The following is a 13,474-nucleotide window of genomic DNA, read 5'->3' as shown; positions in this document are numbered from 1 at the left end:
TGTTGATCACACAGCTTCAGATAGACCATGAACACTTTTCTCTTTCTTGTCAGCATTAGTAGTAGTACAGCATCAAAAACAGAGGCTGGGCAGCGGCACGCCAGGCTTTCCTTGTTGCATGTTGTGAAACACATCCACATAAAGACACGGCCAACGGCAAGACATCTTCAAATAGAGACAATTACACAACATCACTTCCTTGTGGGTACAGTATGTGAATAAAGTCTGGTAATCATACAGGCAGCATGTATGACACACACGGGTTATACTACAATATAGTATATACAGTAGCAGTGAGTGAATAGCCGAACAAACTGTGGACTCTCGCTGTGTTTCTTGCTCTCCGTCTTGCGTCTTATTCACAGCTCTGCTTATGTGTTGATGAGTGCGAACAGACTTTTTCTCCGTGTGGAGCGGCAGAAGGCGAGTGCGCCACCGTTTTTTCTCTGCACTCCAAACACATTGCGGCGGTTGGTGTTGTTCGATGCTTGCACCCATGCCTGTTCGGCGGGCATATGCTGCTGATGCTATAAGCACGTGCGAGGAGTCGTCTTGCTCTGCAAAAAAAAAGAAGCCCTGCTCGAGTTGACGCCGAAAGTGCCAGCTTTTTTCCTGACAGATATTAAGATCAGCAAATCAAGATTTACAGAATGTTTTTAAAAAAGTGTTTACAGTTTAAGCAGTAAAGATGTGTTGAGATTACTCCTAGTAAAATTGAGGAAATATCAGTAGCCCCAAAAACAGTCTATAACAGTACTTCACAGAGAAATAACACAACACACATTTTCGGTTGTAAACTGCCACTAGGCACATTTTCAGAGGTTTAGGAAATGAAGAGACTTTTAAAAGCAGCCTTGAGCAAAGAACAAAAAGGAAATCTTAGAATTCTCCCCCAATATTATAATGAAGCAGTGTGTACATTGTTGGCAGTGGAACACTATTCTCTAAAGGAATGTCTCGAGATATGGACAGCTCTTCCACGTTATCACCTTACACCATATGGACACCTAAAAAAAAAAGATGGATCAAATCCCTGGTCGTTGTTACTGAGATCAAAATGTCTGGTGATGTGGGGTAAAAACTGCACATTTATAATGTAGATATACTGTACAACAGCCTCAGCGTTTCAAACATACAGTAGATCAAAAGCAGAAATGAGCAAGACAACACAGATAGTTCCCAGTTTTCTTAAATCTACTGTCTTCTTATTTCACATGTATGATTTTGTATCCAGCTTAATTAAAATGCTTTTAGCCACTGCTGGCTACTTTAAAACTCTCTCCCACTACTGTCAATGTAAAATAACACACATCACTATAAAACAGTAATCAGCAGGGAATGCAAGGAAATGGTAAATATTACATTTGAGATCTTTTTCTTTAGAGATTTTAAATAAATCATACAAAAATAGTAGTGTACAGTTTACAATCTGTCACGGTCCCTTTGATTCTCAGTGTAAAGTCTGCGGTGAGTGTATAACACACACACACACACACACTCATTGGTTCATGACTAAGTGACATCTGACTCCTTTCAAATAGTGCTGAGTGCCAAACAGTCCTAAGCTCCTTGCTTCAGTCCTTGAGGAGTTGGTCCGTCACTGTCCCTCTGTGGTTCAGCTGTTTCACAAACAGACTGACTCTCCACAGATCACCACTCTTTCTCCCACAGGTCGCCCTCTATCTCGTTCTCCATCCCTTCTCTCAGGTTATCGCTGCAGGCCTCCCAGGAGGTAAATAAACAAGTCCCTACGATCCCTCTTTCCCCTCGGAGCTCTCCGGCGGTGCTGGAGGCTCCTCTGCTGTGGGTGACTGGGCCCCTCCTGGACCATCTGCACACAAAACCCATAAAAGACACAATAAGAAATTTTCAGTCAAGGGCAAAAAGAGAATAAGTAGTCTGTCCCAAGTTAAAAACAAAGTAATGTTGTGGCTCCTATTGTATGAAAAAACACCAAAAAAGTTACCAAACTACCAGTAACAATTGAAGTCTGTTGCTTAAAGTCAGTGTAAAGTAAGAATAAATATGTGTTCTGAGTTTTACATATCACAGAAAAGTGTGTTGTTAACCACCCTGCCAAATTTGAATGATTAAAAAAATCGCCAAATATATGAAATTAGGCTTTAAAGTTATGTAAAAATCAACCTCTTTCTCTGCTCCCAAACGCTGTGGGAGTGGCCGCAGAGTTTGCTGAAACCCCGTCCCCTACCAAGTGTCACCTGTCAATCAAAGTCAGAACCTCTACCAGAAACATGGACACTACTTCTGAGAGCTTTCTGCTGCTAACTCAGCTGCTAGCTCGGCGGCTAACTCGGCAGCTAGCTCGGAGGCTAACTCAACGGCTAGCTCGGCGGCTAACTCGGCTCCTAGCTCAGCAGCTAACTCAGCTAACTGGCTAACTGTAGACTGTTGTAGTAGTAGTGTGCGCTGAATGTATTTATACCTTTACAGCAGCAGGGGCGGGTTTATGCCAATTTTCAGACCTGCCCACTAAATCCTGAACACAGAAATCTTGAAACACAGTTTGTGAAGCCTAGCTCCACAATTCAAATCTAAATGGTTGAAATGCTTTTTACACCTTTATTAGAAATACATTTATGACCTGTTTAATGTGTTTAGAAAAAAAAGTCTGAATTCACTTTACACAGTCTTTAAACATCTTGGACTAATTTGGGGCTTTAGCTCATGGTGTCCAGAGGTCTAGGATCATTGGGAAACAAGTAAGTGTGTTGTTTGCACTTGCATACACACAATGTACCAAATGTAACAAAACAATCTAAGTTAACTAACATTAAAACTATTCAGCAGGCACAAACAGAATTGGCCAGTAAACAGTCTCAAGATTTGACGCATCACAGAGATAGGCTTTTAAAGATAGAATAAGAGCAAAGCCAGAGTTGTATTTCATTAAATTTTGAAGCACAGAAGACTGCATTTGGCACAATGGTAAACAGACTGACTGAAGGATGATGCTGGTTTGTAAGGAGCAATGCTAGCCCAGAGCGGGCCTAAATGCTTATATCTGGAGCTGATTCTCAGACCAAAGCAATCTTGAATCTTAACCCCCAAATCTTTGCTATATCTAAAAGCCATACATGGACCATGGCCTGGGAGCGGGGGACCAATTGTCACAGCTGAATGCACAAACATCCAGCTACCTGGGGTCTTCCTTTCTTTGTCTGAAAGACTTAAATTATTTTTTTTAAAGTAAAATTCTTGGCTTCTTGTTCTACTTCTACTCAAATAGCAGAAATCTAACACCTGACAAACTACAAATTCAATTTAAAAGTTGATTACAGTTTTAATTTACCCTTATTCTTAGTTTTGTAATGATAAAAAAAAACTTGAAATTATAGTTAACTTCACCTTTGAGGGACAGCTCAGCCAGTTTAAGAGGCAGGTCGCCGGGGTTTACGCCTGCCGGAGAGCCCAGGATGTCAGGCAGGGCATTTCTCCTCCCCGAGCGGCCCGAGGTGGCAAAGTCCAACACCGGCTCTACTTCCGTCATTCTGACCTGACCCCTCTCTGCAATAAAAAGAAGGACAGATCACATTGTAACATTTTTGCCAAGTAGTTCTCTACATCAAAGAAAGAAAGAGAAAGTTAAAGAGGGGGAACGTCAATTACAACGAAGGAGACAATGTTGTGTTCTATAAATCACACATGTTCAGTTCAGTAAATATGCCCTTTGGAAACATGAATAATACATTATTTCAGTTTTTCCCCCCCCAATGTAAATCCTCATCTGAGTGGTATTAGCTGAATTAACAAAACCAGTGCAGTTAAAGTATTAATGCTGATTGTGTGGTTTGTTAGTTCGCAAGCTCTTGCTAACTAGCTTGGGGGCAGCTAAATGGTTAATAGCACAAGAAACAGTAATGTTAAATATTAAAGAAAGCCTAGATTGACTGGCTTTTATTCTTTTGTCCTGTAAGCATTCGTGGAAAAAGCTGTGTTGTAAAGTAACAAACCCGTAATGAAACAGCAAGTTTACTCAACAATAATTCCCTGATTGCTGAGTTTGTCCAAATGACTAGCTAAGACAAGCTAATTGCTCTATTGGACTGTTGCAAAGCTACTAGGAAAAGAAGCAGAGTAGTAGAAATGTTTACATGTGTTTCTGTGTCTTATGTTTTATCAATTTATTGTATGTGCTTTGTCCTGTTAGCATGGTGAGAAAACCTCTATATAATAACCTCTAGAAAACCTCTAAACCTCTATCTAGTACAATAACTGAGTTCTACTCCAAGTACATTTTAAATAATGTGGCTGCCTGTTATCTTCCCTAAGAAGATGTTAACACTGATATTTTAATGATATTCTATTAACATTACTTCTAAAATAATTGGTACATTACACTTGGGAGTTATACAGAGCACAGCAGTGGTCATTTATGTTGACATGTACATCTCAAAAACAAAAAGCTAATCTGTGGAGTGATTTGAGCATCAAGAGAAAAGATTTATCACTGAAGCGGAGGATGTGTCTGTCTGGTCTCATGGCAACCAGCAGCTGGGGAGTCAGCTCCAGGCTACACTGGTGACAGGCAGAATTACATCCCTTGTCACACACACACACACACACACAAACAAGCCGAGCACACACACAAATACAGCGAGCCGCTGTTGCTATGGCAACAACACAGAAAAAGCACCACTGGCAGGTAAACATATGACTCTGATCCATTCTCTCACTATCTCACTTTCTCTCCCCGTCTCCCCCTTTTGTTGTGTTGCTTCGCTTTAAATAACCACACCATTCTGTGGAGCAAAATCCCATTTTCCATCGCTCTCTTTCAACAAAGGAATGACATATGAGTTCATGTGTACTTGCAGCTATACAGTCACACACATATGCACAATCTAGATATCCAGAAAACGGGCCACAGGTTGGCCATCTGTAAGCATCAAGAGCTACTGCAGCTTAGCCATTGAGCTCATAGAAGCAACACTAGTGCCTATTTTTTTTAAAGAATAATTTCCTCCAACACGTTCACATAATCACCCGTTGAGTGCTGAGGCTGTGACTCTGTACATGGAGGGAGGAATGCCTGCAATGGCGGGGAGATGTGAACACAGTAAAACGGCAGCTTCTGCATGGCTTTGATTGATTTAAGCAGAATAGAATTTTTAAACATCAATACATCATTATCTAATTAATTGTGCCACCCATGATTACCATTAATGATTGAGAACCTCCATTTAACAGCATAAATAGCATTTCAATTTTATTCAGTTCAAGCCTATTACCCCGTTGCCCCTCCCCCAACGTAACATCCTTGGCTTAACTGAACAAGACAAATATACACAAAGATACTAATAATTAATGTAGTCATTATTTATTGATGTCTAAATGCAGCAAATTTGTTGCACATATAATGTCATGCCCTGCAGGACACCCTTACAATGCTACAACCAGGGCTGTGGCTGTGATTTGAATAATGAGGACAAGAGTTAAATTAGAGTTAAATGATCATGATTTTCATATTTTATTCATTTATTAATGGTCTCAATGCCATGGGGGTGTTTAATATTGATGCTTTTACAGTATTTGTTTTTTTTAATTTCTTTTTTTATTTGTAAATATATTACATCAGAAAATACTGGAAACAGCTTGTAACATACCCACTACAGGGCTTTTCAAAATATATATATATAATGTATTTGAACTAACGTGTAATTCTGTACTCAACCCATGTAGCCTATTCCTAGTCCTACACTAATTGGATTGAGGTTGTTTTGTTCATTCGATGTGCCTTACTTGACTGACAAGTTAACATTATTGTAAGTCATCTGCATTTTACATTTAAGACAAAAGAAACCTAACTCTTAACCATGATTTGTGCGGTTTCAAACCAAAAATGCTTACAGGCATTAATCTATTTTTTGTGACACTTAGCTTAATTTTCAAACTGATGTATTTCAATTGGAAGTATACTTCGTGCCTACACCACGTTTTAGTGACAGATGGCCATCTATGACCAAGGTTTAAGGAGGTAAGATTGGTAACTTTATCATTTAAGTGATCATTTCAACCCAAACCATGATCTTTCTCTCATGATCTCCAATCTAATCAACTGGTTTTAGTACCTAAACCTAACCAGACCTTAACCGCAGTATTGTCACACCATAAAACATCATTATTTCTTAACAGTAATTTGCAATTGTTCCCATGTCCCGACTGATGCAAAAAATGTCGTGCAGGTATGAAAGATACTTCAAATTGTAATACATTAGTTTGAAAGTTGTGCTGAGTGTCAGCAAAAAAATAGAAAAAATTAATGTCTATGTACATCAGTGGTCACCAACCCTGCTCCTGTAGAGCTACTGCCCTGCATGTTTTAGTTATCTCCCCACTGTAACACACTCCATTCTTATTATTAACTCGTTATCAAGCCCTTGACAAGCTTCAACTGCTTGATAACGATAAATAATAAATAATACATTTAGTACACTGCAATGCAAACAGATGATAATAGATAATATAAAGCAAATATTGGTTCACAGTGACAGCATAATCCACGGTGAGTACACTTTAATTATAGAATGTAAAGTCCACCCTGTTACTTAACTGTAATATAAAGTACAGCTGACCTGGCCTCCGTGTCCTCAGTGGTAGCTTTGACCACTCTAATTTCAGGTCTTTAAATTGATGTGCTCTGTAGTGACCCTGTCTGCTCCATATTAAACATGGCATTCAGCAGGACTGTACTGTCCAGGTGAGCCAGGGCATCATTCCAGTTTTCTTTTTTTGGGACCCACATGTCAAAGCTCCTCTTTGTCTTGGATCAGAGGCTTAAACTAAAAGTCAAATACAATAGGAATGTAATCATAGCTCACAGCTTGTCTCTCTTTCCTGCTTCTATCTGTTTAACTGTCTTGTCAAACTGAACAACTGATTTAGGATTTGTCTGTTAATCTGGATAATGAAAACCAGACCTTTTTTGTATTGGGTTTTTGTAATGTCAGGTCTGGAATGACCTTTTATTTAATACTAGACACCGGCCACAGTTACACACTACTGATGTGACATCTGTCCTGTATGATGTGGGAGGATTTCCCTCAGCAGCTTGAGGGGTTTTGTTCTGTAAAACCTGGAGTGGAAGCTGCCTCAGTCCTACTTAAGAAGCTGTTATAGAATTTGTTTTAGCATCCAATGATGTTTTAAGTGTGGCTTAAAAGTTTTTTCCCTTTGTATTTTTTTAGGTAAATATTCACAATGGGGCATCAACACAAAACACTGTCTTTCAATAATAGTGTCAATAACAACCTTGGAAAACCACCATTAGTCCGTTCCTAATTAGTTCATCTGTTTGGTAACTTTCATAAAGCCGTGGGATTATACATTGAACAGGCAGTGACCCATCATCTAAACAGGTTTATTTTAGCCATTAATCCAACAACAGTTTAGATAGGATTATCTTGTCAAGAAAATTGACCTAGATACTGTGAAGTCTGTGCAAGCTCAGTCAGACACAGGAACAAGCCGCAGGTATGTTATGCAACAAGGTAAAGTTATAAAAGCCTTTTGATGGAAGAACTGTCAGAAGTCAAGGATTGTCTACCGAGAGGGTCCAAAGATGCTGAGTTAAAAGAAAGAAAGGAGACAAAAAGACTTTCCTGGGTTCTTTTTTTAAACTGTTAACATGTGACAGCCTTGCAATTAAATAAGAGCTCATTAATGCTGCAAATTGCTACCTGGGCTATTTCTAAACACAGTGACCTCTATAATTTTAAATCAAATTGTACAGTATGTACTCCTCTATCTTGCAGGTGCACTGTGTAAATAATCGTGCAGCTAAAATTATTCGCTCATATCTTGTCAGTTGAACATGTTCAAATGGAAACAGGTCTTTTCATCCATGTCTTCCCCTATGTGTTTAACAGAGCAGTCCGTTGTATCTTTGAACTTAAAAAGCTCCTGCTGAAACCATCAAATTCAATGTTGAAGGGTAATTTTGACCGCAACAGCACAGGGTTTTTGATCAAAATGCACAGTAATCTCAACAGCAGTGAGAGTGGTTCTATTCAGAAGAAGCCTTGGTGGCTTTTGAGAGAGCGGCTGTTATGTTAAATGGAATACAGGTCCAAGGACCCTGAGCAACAAGAAAGCTTGTCTCAACAAACATTGCAGTGATGGTGAATGGAGGCTTTCAGCACCACGGACAGAGCAAGAGAAAGAAAGCGGGAGAAACAGACAAGACAGATGCTGGGCGCTGGATAACCTGGCAACCAGCACTGACATATTGTCTTTTCTGTTGTGTGTAGAACCTGACAGAAGACCTTTCAGAAACAGATCCATTACTGTCCACCAGGATACCAAGACACATGTAAAACATTAAAGTTTTGACTTTTAGAGCTGGTTGGCCACTGTCTGCTGCCACCAAAACAAGCCATGTAGGGCAGTAGAATTCATCTGTGGTACTTTATCATTCATAAAAGATCAGTCAAGCATGCACAATATCTAGGAAGTACAATACAATACTTGAGTTTTGGTATCTCAGGAGGTAGAGCGGTCGTCCACTAATTGGAAGATCGGCGGTTCGATTCCCGGCTGCTCCAGTTCACATGTCGATGTGTCCTTGGGCAAGATACTTCAACCCAAATTGCTCCTGTTGGCCGTGCCAACATTGTATGATTGTGTGTGTGTGAATTGGTGAATGTGACATGTAGTGTAAAGGCGTTTTGAGTGGTCAAAAAGACTAGAAAAGCACTATATGAGTACAGTCCATTTACCATTTATCATACAGTAGTATCAAATATATACCTTTTTTAGTACTTTACTTAAGGGACTATTTTTTTTAAAATTCGACAAACCCTTTTCTTATAACAAAAGAAGCAAAACTCTCAAATCCCAGGATTAAAAATATATTGTCAATAATACTGAATAATATCAAAACTGCAAGTCAATAAATGGGTCATTCTTGATATGTGTAACGAGTTGCATAAGAGAAGCTTTTAAGGATGCAGCTGCCTGATAACAAAGCATGAGCAAAGATATTTGAAAATGTCATGCCCATTATAGTCAGTGGTTAATTTAAAATAAATAAGACATGCCTTCTGCATTTACTTCGTTGGAATCACATGTGCTTATCTCAGATACTTACAAAAAAAGGTGTTGTTTTGTAGTAAAGTGCTGAGAAAACCACTCTCTAAATGGGTCAATAAGAACTTTTCTGTTTGACTCCAAAGTCTTAAAAATGATTTTTTTATAAGCAGAATACTAAAAAATGACTTGAAAATGGAAGTGAAAATGTACAAAGAGATGTACTAACATACTGGATTGGATATATATATAAGATCGTGACAGCAGAGAGACATATCAAATCGAATGATAAACTCTATGAAATTGTCACCCAGTTATGTGAAGGTGTGCAAATTTGCTGATAATAAAAGAGATTTTTGCCTAGAGCTTGGTGTGACCATCTCTCTTGGGTTTGCAGTCCAACACAGAAAGAGCAATCAAGATTATAAAACATCATATCGTAAAAGAGTAAAAGTAAAAGTTTATCCTGAAGATTGTGTTTATGGCCAATCCTGTTAACTGTTAATCCTTTAAAAAAAAAAACATATTGCAGGGAATCATTCTTGACACTGGGAGCACATCTGTATAAAATATTGTACAGTCAAAGTTCACTTCCTCACTTTTTTTATTGACCAGTAGAGCTGCAACAATTAGTTTTTTTTTTTAAAGTAAAAATATCAACGTTTTCTCAAATGAGATAATGGTTTGCTTTTCTAAACTGAGCTTTTGACTCGATCTCATGGCCTTCTTCAGTGAGTGGAATTCATACAACCGAGAAGCAACCAATGTTAATATGTTAACAAAGTTCCTACTCAGGTCATGTGACCCCTGAGCAAGTTCCATGCACAGGAGAAGACAGTGAGATATGTTTGAAAGCTCCACAAAACATACAAATAAGAAAGCTAGTAAGTGAATCCTGAGTATAAAATCATTTAGTTCTAGTGGTGAGTGTATTTTATGAGTTATTTCCTAATCATTTCTTCATACTACAAATTGTAGGGGAAATAGGAATTTCATTGAAAGAAATGGCAAATAAAGTAAATATCCCTTTATTCTTATAACTGGAAACTTTAATCAGTTGGAAATTACCCTACATCCCTATTTTCCAGAGCTTTTGACTACATCTCATGACCTTCTTCAATGTAATTCATCCAATGACAAGCAATTATGTTAACAAAGTTCCATACTTAGGTCACATGATGACACCTGAGCAAGTTCTATGCATAGTAGAAGACTGTGAGATATGGTAGAAAGCTCCGCATAACATACAAATAAAAAAAGCTAGTAAGTGAATCTTGAGTATAGAGTAATTTAGGCAAAACATTTCCATCACAGTTGTTAGATGCCTCTATAGATGACAAACTTTTCTGAATTTGCACTGGGCATGAAACAGTCACAAATATTTCACAGATATGAAACACCAGCACAAAAAATAAACAAGCTAATGGCAACATCAACATAAAAATATCTGTTCCTGGCTTTTTAAAAAAAACAGAAAAACCTTCAGCATCAGTCGAAGCTTTCTTCTCTTCAAACAAGAGACAATGATAGATATCAGTTCTCTGAGCCAAGCAGCCTGGCCCTGCCTGCTGCCTGAGGCTGACCTCTATTCTGCTTCTCATCAGTCTAACACTCACAGTGTGACAGCCACAGAGAAGCAGCCAACATCACTGCACACACTCCAGCTTCACTGTAGTCTTTACATTACACAGAAGTGCATAGAACACATGAACTGGCAATGATTGAATTAAACGCCATCACATCCTCTGCTCGTTTATAGCATCATTTAGACGGATGTTAGAGTTAAAAATTTGCAAGCTGTCACTGTGAATGTTTCTCAGTGACAAAGCAGTAGTGAAGTCCTCATTTCACTCTTATTACACAATCCCCCGGCTTTTCTCTCTTGCTTCCTCTTGGCCTGTCTCAAAAACTGTTTGTTAGCATTAATAATAAGGAAGTAGGGAGGTTAATAAAGGTCCCTTGGGGTTTTCCAAAACCAGCTTCTACTATGCAGCCTCTATATGTCCATCCAGACAGTGTTGACCTTCCTGTATTTACCGTATTAGTCAGTCAGTAAACTGCCTGCCAGCTCGGTGAGGAGGCTGCAGAAGGAATGATGTTTACACAGCCAGAGCAGACATGAGAAGTTTTAGATGAATAAATAATGCCTGGGATTAAGTCCCTCACTATTTTTAGTCCCTCATACCCTGTGATTATTCCCTGTCTTTCTCCCCACTTTTTTTTTTCACGGTTATCCTAAAGCTTAACATGCTCTAGCTGCCATGGAAACTGCACCATTGTCATAAGGCTGCTATATAGTGGAGGAGGGGAGCCAAGGAGGAAGCAGACTATCTTTATACAGCACTGGTATTGGTTTGTGTCTGCTCGTGGAGGTGTCTTTTGTTATGTTAACATCAGATTTGATGTTGACATGAAGTTTGGGGGAAACTGGGATTGTTGCTGCAGGTTAAAATAATAAAAACAATGCAGAAATATAATAAAACTGTAAAAATTATGTTATAAATGAGCGTATAATATTAAAAAATCAAGAGGTTTTAAATAGAAAAAATGGAGCATTTACAATGAAAAAAAATCAAATGAAATAAGGTATATGCAGTGCAAATGAGCAATATACCAGCTGTGAAAATAAATGGACGTCACTCATCATATTCACACTACACATCATGTTATCAGACAGAAGGTCATACATACAGTACGCACAAAAGCTGGAAGGTGAAGCACGACTCTGATATCAGCAGTTGATTTTCAGAAAAGCTGTGTGTGTGTATGTGTATGTGTGTGTTTTTTTTCCATCTTCTTGAGCAGCAGTAGAAAAGAGGAAGAGAGAGAAGCAGGGAGGTGAGACTGATCTAATGAGACAGTGTGATCACAGCCTCCCCTCAGATCTCACAAACATCCCGGGCAGATCTTCCTCTCTCTCTCTTTCTCTCACACACACACACACACACACACACACACACACACACACACACACACACACACACACACACACACACACACACACACTATGGCTGCTGCTTTCATGTTTCAGAAACCAGGTCTTGCAGACAAAAAAACACACGAGCGCAGGTTTTTACTTTGTAGATAATTTACTTAGGAGGGGAATCTTTTGAGAGAGAGATCATCAAGGTCTTGTGCTACAGGTCTGTGCATGTGCAGTATCACACAGATAAACCTCTCAGTGGCTCTTGAAATGGAGGAATTTTACAGGGATTTTATTAGATAAGTCAATACCCTTCTTAGACTCTGATGGATGGATATTTTTATCTTCTTACTATTAACAATAATATTACTTTCACTGTCCTGTGAGGGTCTAAATGCTGTTTCAGGGGATTTTCCACCCAAAAAGGAATCATTCAATTGTAATAGCTATGAACAGCTATAGTCCAAATATAGCTAACTATAGAAAAAGCCCCACTCAGGAGTAAACTAAGGTTTTGTTACGTTAGCCAAGCTCTCATTCTAACATCTTTTTCTAATAAATGTATTATGTGCCTAGGGCATGTAGCTTTAGCATCAGTCATTTAGCATGATACCATGTATATAGCCATTATGGTCATAACCTTTTTTTTTTTTTTACAATTTGTGTTTTAAATGGAGTCAACTTAAATATGTCAAACTCACAGAGCTAATTAGCTAGCTGCTAACGGTTGGCGGCTAAAAATGAGAAACCTGCTTGTGTAGAACTTCTGTGTGGCTTTAAAAATGACTTTGAATTTCAAGAGTTAAACCAGCAGCTTTTATCACGGTTTACCTCATGCTAGTTTGGAAAGTCAGACACATGCAGCAGGCTTAGTGAAGGGGTCGATTCTTATCTATTCAATTCTTTGTTTATTTAACAATACGATCAATATTACAGCTTCAGTCTCATGATTACTGGCATTCTGACTGAACACCATTACCAGTTTCAGAAAACTACCATGACGCTACAAGCACTGACAAGCTGATATCACTTTGGCTATGTTGTTTACTGCTAACACAGGTCCAAAGAGCAGCTTGTGTCGCAGGCCTTCAAGTAGGACCTTAAAACAAACCGCCCTCTCCGTAATTAACTGCGCTTAATGTGCAATAACAACAAAGCCATTACGCAAAATGAGGCCGACAAAGTGGCCGCCACGTTGCCAAATATGAGACAGATTGAGCGGCTTTTCATAAGGGGTCAATCACAACAACGGAGAGCCCAGCTATTTACAGCAATTAGCACACTTGACAGAGAGCTGTAAAGAACGGCTGACAGGCAGCACTGGCGAAAGCATCGGGGCCGATACGAAGAACAGAACATGTCGAGCGAGAACAGACTGTTTTTGGTGCATGTACGGCATTTACACTTAATGTTCTGATTCAGGTCTGATTATCAACTAATCCTGACCACACTCAAGCAGCCTTTTCTATTTGTTTGGGAAGGTCAAACATGAGGAAATCAGTGTCC

The 13,474-nt window shown here is 38.9% G+C and overlaps 1 protein-coding gene across 1 annotated transcript; it reads right to left on the bottom strand.

Annotated features, from left to right (window-relative positions):
* Positions 1-1,748: 1,748 nt before the first annotated feature.
* On the bottom strand, positions 1,749-3,508 carry pkib (protein kinase (cAMP-dependent, catalytic) inhibitor beta). The gene is made up of 2 exons (XM_062436516.1): positions 3,367-3,508; positions 1,749-1,831 (listed from the first exon to the last, which is right to left on the bottom strand). Exons 1-2 carry the CDS (start codon positions 3,506-3,508, stop codon positions 1,749-1,751), a joined length of 225 nt encoding a protein of 74 aa, XP_062292500.1.
* Positions 3,509-13,474: the final 9,966 nt, after the last annotated feature.

Source organism: Scomber scombrus, chromosome 16 (genome assembly GCF_963691925.1).
Source record: "Scomber scombrus chromosome 16, fScoSco1.1, whole genome shotgun sequence".
In the NCBI taxonomy this organism is placed as follows: domain Eukaryota; kingdom Metazoa; phylum Chordata; class Actinopteri; order Scombriformes; family Scombridae; genus Scomber; species Scomber scombrus.
The sequence above is the reverse complement of the archived record's forward strand: the minus strand, read 5'-3'. Positions and strand labels throughout refer to the sequence as shown.